The sequence below is a fragment of the Cyclopterus lumpus genome, chromosome 4 (assembly GCF_009769545.1).
Source record: "Cyclopterus lumpus isolate fCycLum1 chromosome 4, fCycLum1.pri, whole genome shotgun sequence".
Classification (NCBI taxonomy): Eukaryota; Metazoa; Chordata; class Actinopteri; order Perciformes; family Cyclopteridae; genus Cyclopterus; species Cyclopterus lumpus.
The window spans coordinates 26,251,372-26,258,871 of record NC_046969.1 but is presented as its reverse complement, the minus strand read 5'-3'; the positions used below and the strand labels follow the sequence as shown (position 1 = coordinate 26,258,871).

Below are 7,500 nucleotides of genomic sequence, written 5' to 3'. Positions count from 1 at the left end.
GGACTAGTTGGTTAGAGAACCTTTGAGCTTACCGGACTGGTTGGTTAGAGAACCTTTGAGCTTACTGGACAATTGGTTAGAGAACCTTCGAGCTTACCTGACTGTTGGTTAGAGAACCTTTGAGATTACTGGACAATTGGTTAGAGAACCTTCAAGCTTACCTGACTGTTGGTTAGAGAACCTTTGAGCTTACTGGACTGTTGGTTAGAGAACCTTTGAGCTTACCGGACTGTTGGTTAGAGAACCTTTGAGCTTACCGGACTAGTTGGTTAGAGAACCTTTGAGCTTACCGGACTGTTGGTTAGAGAACCTTTGAGCTTACCGGACTAGTTGGTTAGAGAACCTTTGAGCTTACCGGACTGTTGGTTAGAGAACCTTTGAGCTTACCGGACTAGTTGGTTAGAGAACCTTTGAGCTTACCGGAGTTCATTGCCATCAAGAGAAATGCCATAAAGAGCATTTTCTCATTCGAGTGCGAGGGCACCGTCGTCATTGAGCTCTCATAACACGTCGACGGAGCGAGGGAAGCGATGCAGAAAGTAGAGCGACGCAGCGAGCGAGAGACCAAGCACACACATACGAGGGTAATGGTGCACGACTGCGTGAGTACATGAAAAAAATTAATGATTCCGGCTCTGCAAAACACGTTTCATCTGCATGCAGAAGGCATTGAATGCTTACCCGTCCGATGAGCACGGCCTCGGGCCCTCGGTACTCCTCGATCACGAAGAACTGGTTCCAGAGCCAGCTCCTCCGGCGGCGGGTTCGAGGCTCCGACCCGCCGCCGGAGGCCTCCAAACGGAGCTCCTCACCCGGACTGCGAGCTCTAATGACACCTTCGTCCCCTCCGTCAGTCGAATGGCTCCTTTCGAGGCGGTTCAGAGCGAATGTTAGGGGCTCGGCAGCTGAGTCAGGATATTTAAGTGTGACTGTTTGCTTCACTGAACTCTCCTTAAAGTCCAAATCATGAGGTCTTCTGTGGTTTAGTCTCAAAGCCACAGACCCCTCTCCGGTCTGAAAGGGCCTTCTGGTCTTTGGGAAACGCTCAATAACGTTGTCAATGGACTCCGGCCGAGGTGCAACGTGTTGTCTTTTGCTTGAAATCACCTCCAGACCCCGATCTTCCTCCGAGGGGGCGACAGCCAGTGAAGCGCCGCCTCCTTCCCCTTTACGGAGTAAAAGGAGAAGAAGAAGAAGAACGCGTGCAGCCATCGCGAAGTTCAACGTCTCCAAGACCGCTGATCACAAGCAGCTCTTCTCACCACGATCCATCCTGGCGTTCAGGCCTCTTCTCCCCGGGGGCCTCTCCGTTTAGCCCACCGCTTTCCCACCGCGCCGCACATGCTGGAAGGATCACCTGAGAGACACAATGAGAGGGATCACCTGAGAGACAATGAGAGGGATCACCTGAGAGACAATGAGAGGGATCACCTGAGACACAATGAGAGGGATCACCTGAGAGACAATGAGAGGGATCACCTGAGAGACAATGAGAGGGATCACCTGAGAGACAATGAGAGGGATCACCTGAGAGACAATGAGAGGGATCACCTGAGACACAATGAGAGGGATCACCTGAGACACAATGAGAGGGATCACCTGAGACACAATGAGAGGGATCACCTGAGAGACAATGAGAGGGATCACCTGAGACACAATGAGAGGGATCACCTGAGACACAATGAGAGGGATCACCTGAGACACAATGAGAGGGATCACCTGAGACACAATGAGAGGGATCACCTGAGAGACACAATGAGAGGGATCATCTGAGAGACACAATGAGAGGGATCACCTGAGACACAATGAGAGGGATCACCTGAGAGACACAATGAGAGGGATCACCTGAGAGACACAATGAGAGGGATCATCTGAGAGACACAATGAGAGGGGATCATCTGAGAGACACAATGAGAGGGATCACCTGAGAGACAATGAGAGGGGATCACCTGAGAGACAATGAGAGGGATCATCTGAGAGACAATGAGAGGGGATCACCTGAGACACAATGAGAGGGATCATCTGAGAGACAATGAGAGGGATCACCTGAGACACAATGAGAGGGATCATCTGAGAGACAATGAGAGGGATCACCTGAGAGACACAATGAGAGGGATCACCTGAGAGACAATGAGAGGGATCACCTGAGACACAATGAGAGGGATCATCTGAGACACAATGAGAGGGATCACCTGAGAGACAATGAGAGGGATCACCTGAGACACAATGAGAGGGATCATCTGAGACACAATGAGAGGGATCATCTGAGAGACACAATGAGAGGGATCATCTGAGAGACACAATGAGAGGGATCACCTGAGAGACAATGAGAGGGATCACCTGAGACACAATGAGAGGGATCACCTGAGACACAATGAGAGGGATCACCTGAGACACAATGAGAGGGATCACCTGAGACACAATGAGAGGGATCATCTGAGAGACACAATGAGAGGGATCATCTGAGAGACACAATGAGAGGGATCACCTGAGACACAATGAGAGGGATCACCTGAGAGACACAATGAGAGGGATCACCTGAGAGACACAATGAGAGGGATCATCTGAGAGACACAATGAGAGGGGATCATCTGAGAGACACAATGAGAGGGATCACCTGAGAGACAATGAGAGGGGATCACCTGAGAGACAATGAGAGGGATCATCTGAGAGACAATGTGAGGGGATCACCTGAGACACAATGAGAGGGATCATCTGAGAGACAATGAGAGGGATCACCTGAGACACAATGAGAGGGATCATCTGAGAGACAATGAGAGGGATCACCTGAGAGACACAATGAGAGGGATCATCTGAGAGACACAATGAGAGGGATCACCTGAGAGACAATGAGAGGGATCACCTGAGACACAATGAGAGGGATCACCTGAGACACAATGAGAGGGATCACCTGAGAGACACAATGAGAGGGATCATCTGAGAGACACAATGAGAGGGATCACCTGAGACACAATGAGAGGGATCACCTGAGAGACACAATGAGAGGGATCATCTGAGAGACACAATGAGAGGGGATCATCTGAGAGACACAATGAGAGGGATCACCTGAGAGACAATGAGAGGGGATCACCTGAGAGACAATGAGAGGGATCATCTGAGAGACAATGAGAGGGGATCACCTGAGACACAATGAGAGGGATCATCTGAGAGACAATGAGAGGGATCACCTGAGAGACACAATGAGAGGGATCATCTGAGAGACACAATGAGAGGGATCACCTGAGAGACAATGAGAGGGATCACCTGAGACACAATGAGAGGGATCATCTGAGACACAATGAGAGGGATCACCTGAGAGACTATGAGAGGGATCACCTGAGACACAATGAGAGGGATCATCTGAGAGACACAATGAGAGGGATCATCTGAGAGACACAATGAGAGGGATCACCTGAGACACAATGAGAGGGATCACCTGAGAGACACAATGAGAGGGATCATCTGAGAGACACAATGAGAGGGATCACCTGAGACACAATGAGAGGGATCACCTGAGAGACACAATGAGAGGGATCATCTGAGAGACACAATGAGAGGGGATCATCTGAGAGACACAATGAGAGGGATCACCTGAGAGACAATGAGAGGGGATCACCTGAGAGACAATGAGAGGGATCATCTGAGAGACAATGAGAGGGGATCACCTGAGACACAATGAGAGGGATCATCTGAGAGACAATGAGAGGGATCACCTGAGAGACACAATGAGAGGGATCATCTGAGAGACACAATGAGAGGGATCACCTGAGAGACAATGAGAGGGATCACCTGAGACACAATGAGAGGGATCATCTGAGACACAATGAGAGGGATCACCTGAGAGACAATGAGAGGGATCACCTGAGACACAATGAGAGGGATCATCTGAGAGACACAATGAGAGGGATCATCTGAGAGACACAATGAGAGGGATCATCTGAGAGACACAATGAGAGGGATCACCTGAGAGACAATGAGAGGGGATCACCTGAGAGACAATGAGAGGGATCATCTGAGAGACAATGAGAGGGGATCACCTGAGACACAATGAGAGGGATCATCTGAGACACAATGAGAGGGATCACCTGAGAGACAATGAGAGGGATCACCTGAGAGACAATGAGAGGGATCACCTGAGACACAATGAGAGGGATCACCTGAGACACAATGAGAGGGATCACCTGAGAGACACAATGAGAGGGATCACCTGAGAGATAGGACATTTAGAGTCCAGTTAACCTGAGCTGCATGTCTTTGGACCATGGGAGGAAGCCGGGGAACCCGGAGGGAACCTGGGGTGCCATGAGGAGAACATGCAGACTCTCCGTGAGGTTCTGGCCACTACGCAACGTCTTACTCGTTAAATATGTTAAAGCTTGTAGATCAGTTCTCCTGTGTGTTGCTCTGCTGCTGTTCTAGTATAATAATAATAATAATAGCTGCACACAAACACTACGGTCTGATGACCTCATTCTTCTCAGCGCTGCCCTCGTGTGTGGAAGCTGTGATTATTGATCACTCAGGCATTCTCACAGAGTTCAGCGTGGTCTTAAAAAATGTCTTTCAATTAATTTGGCGCCCGAGGGCCCCGTCGGCGAGAAGCAGCTCAGACATCAGGTGATGGATGGCACCTCTAAAGATGGCGTCCCCCGCGCCTCAACGCCCGCTCGGGAAAGAAGCACCCCCCACCACCCCCCCGCTTATGAGATTAATTAGACTTATAAATAATTCAATCAATGACTGGTCCTCGTTTCTCAGAAGTTTAATCCGTTCCGTCGGTCCGATCGCGGCCGTCGTTCTTTTTAAACTTGATGTCGCAGCTTAAAAGCGGCGTAATTGTCGTTTTTCACGTCCTCGTTCAGCCGCCAATCCATCGCTGTTCCCCGAATCTCTCACATCTGCTGCTCGCCTTTTATGCACGAAATTATCCCACAATGCAACACAGAGGCCACCTCATCAGGTTCACCTGTACAGTGTTACGCAATCCAATACAACTCTTGTAACGTCTACTTTGACTCTACGAGAGATATATTTTACACAGTCATAGAGTTGGGAATCAAGAGTTCAACATTGACCCTCTGCTAAGCCCCGCCTCTTCCACTGAGACTGGCCAATCATAGAGCAGCTGGGACCAGGGTCCAAACAGTACCGGTCAATGGTTTCAGATGTTCTCCATGTTCAGGCTCGGAGCTCGTCGTGGTTGAACGCTCGTTCAGAAAATAATGTCAAAAGCATTAGCACATCATTAACTAGCGTTAGCACATCATTGACTAGCGTTAGTACATCATTAAATAGCATTAGCATATCAATAACTAGCATTAGCACATCATTAACTAGCGTTAGGACATCATTGACTAGCGTTAGCACATCATTAAATAGCATTGGCATATCAATAACTAGCATTAGCACTTCATTAACTAGCGTTAGCACATCACTAACTTGCATAAGCGCATCATTAACTAGCATCATCACATCAATAATTAGCATATCACTAACTAGCATATCATTAACTAGCGTTAGGACATCATTAACTAGCATCATCACATCAATAATTAGCATATCAGTAACTAGCGTTAGGACATCATTAACTAGCATCATCACATCAATAATTAGCATATCAGTAACTAGCATATCATTAACTACCGTTAGGACATCATTAACTAGCATCATCACATCAATAATTAGCATATCAGTAACTAGCATATCATTAACTAGCGTTAGGACATCATTAACTAGCATCATCACATCATTCATTAGCATATCATTAACTAGCATTAGCATATCTCCGCTAATGAAGGTGCCGAATGTATTTCAATGATTATAAGAGTGAATAAAGATCGTCAGTGTTGCTCCTTCATTTGCTATGCTTTAGGGCGGGGCTACAAAGTGATTGACAGGTCTACACCAGAGACGTATATATCTCACAGGTTGCAAAGAAAACAAACAGCCGATCACGAGCCTTGAAAACGTCAGTCCACAAACCAAGAAGTGACGTCAGGACGTCTACAACAGTGAACTATGTTCCCCCAGAATAACATATATGTGGCCTTTAATACACGGTCCATGCATATATTTTATATTTCTCACTTACTGTACATCTACTAGTTTCCCCAGGGTCCTGTCAGGTGTGCTCGTAAATGCATTGTGGGTATTAAAGATGGCGACTCTCGGTCCTGACACAATAAAAAACAATAAAAACAGGAGCCTCTGGTTTCTCTATCTGATCGAATTCTGAACCCAATAAACGGGCAAACAAGTCCAAATGAAGTTCCTCCTGAAGTTGCTCTAACGTCTGCTGAAGAGAGACGTTCTGCAAAGGTTCTCTCAGGAGAACCCGGATGTCAGAGTGCTGATGCTCCTCCTCACTAAACACACAGCACAGGGCCTTTGATGCAATATGAACCATAACATTTACTGATATATCTAAATTGATATGCTTCCCATGAAGAAGAAAAAAAGGAAACCTTTGAAACTGACCTACTTTCTGAAGTAATGAAATAAATTCTTCTGTCTTCACGTCATTTTTTGCTTCTCAAAAAAAGGCCGTTTTAATTTTTTATTGGGCTTCGTTAACCGCACCGCTTTGCACCGTTTCGGGTTCGGCGGCTTCTTAAGCGCAAGAAGTTGCTCCTCTTAAAAAAAACAAAGAACAAATAAAACACTCTTGTCTTCCTCTATCGTGCATTTAACATTCGGCTTTACGTTTCTCTCGCTCTCCAAAAAATAAAAGCCAGCAGTGTGTGTCATTCCCCCGTTGTTTGAAGTCTTTAGAGTGTGTGTGTGTGAGTGTGTGTGTGAGTGTGTGTGTGTCTGTGTGTGTGTGTGTGTGTGTGTGTGTGAGTGTGAGTGTGTGTGTGAGTGTGTGTGTGAGTGTGTGTGTGAGTGTGAGTGTGTGTGTGTGTGTGTGTGAGTGTGTGTGTGAGTGTGTGTGTGTGTCTGTGAGTGTGTGTGTGTGTGTGTATGTGTGTGTCTGTGTGTGTGTGTGTGTGTGTGTGAGTGTGTGTGTGTGAGTGTGTCTGTGTGTGTGTGTGAGTGTGTGTGTGTGTGTGTGAGTGTGTGTGTGAGTGTGTGTGTCTGTGTGTGTGTGTGTGTGAGTGTGTGTGTGTGTGTGAGTGTGTGTGTGAGTGTGTGAGTGTGTGTGTGTGAGTGTGTGTGTGTGTGAGTGTGTGTGTGTGTGAGTGTGTGTGTGTGTGTGTGTGAGTGTGTGTGTGAGTGTGTGTGTGTGTGTCTGTGTGTGTGTGTGTGTGAGTGTGTGTGTGTGTGAGTGTGAGTGTGTGAGTGTGTGTGTGTGAGTGTGTGTGTGTGTGTGTGTGAGTGTGTGTGTGTGTGTGAGTGTGTGTGTGAGTGTGTGTGTGTGTGTGTGAGTGTGTGTGTGTGTGTGAGTGTGTGTGTGTGTGTGTGTGTGTGTGAGTGTGTGTGTGAGTGTGTGTGTGTGTGTGTGTGTGTGTGTGTGTGTGTGTGTGTGTGTGTGTGAGGCGGGCTGGAGGATGAAAGCGTGAG

At 47.5% G+C, this 7,500-nt stretch overlaps 1 protein-coding gene across 1 annotated transcript in view; it reads right to left on the bottom strand.

The window, feature by feature from the left end:
• LOC117729947 (cadherin-24) overlaps positions 1-7,500 on the bottom strand; it is a 29,285-nt gene that overhangs the window by 19,099 nt on the left and 2,686 nt on the right. The window contains exons 3-4 of the mRNA XM_034531360.1: positions 1,263-1,357; positions 682-865 (exon numbers count right to left, since the gene is read on the bottom strand). Of these exons, the coding sequence (XP_034387251.1) occupies positions 682-865; positions 1,263-1,357 (279 nt within the window). The remainder of the gene's footprint in view (positions 1-681; positions 866-1,262; positions 1,358-7,500) is intronic.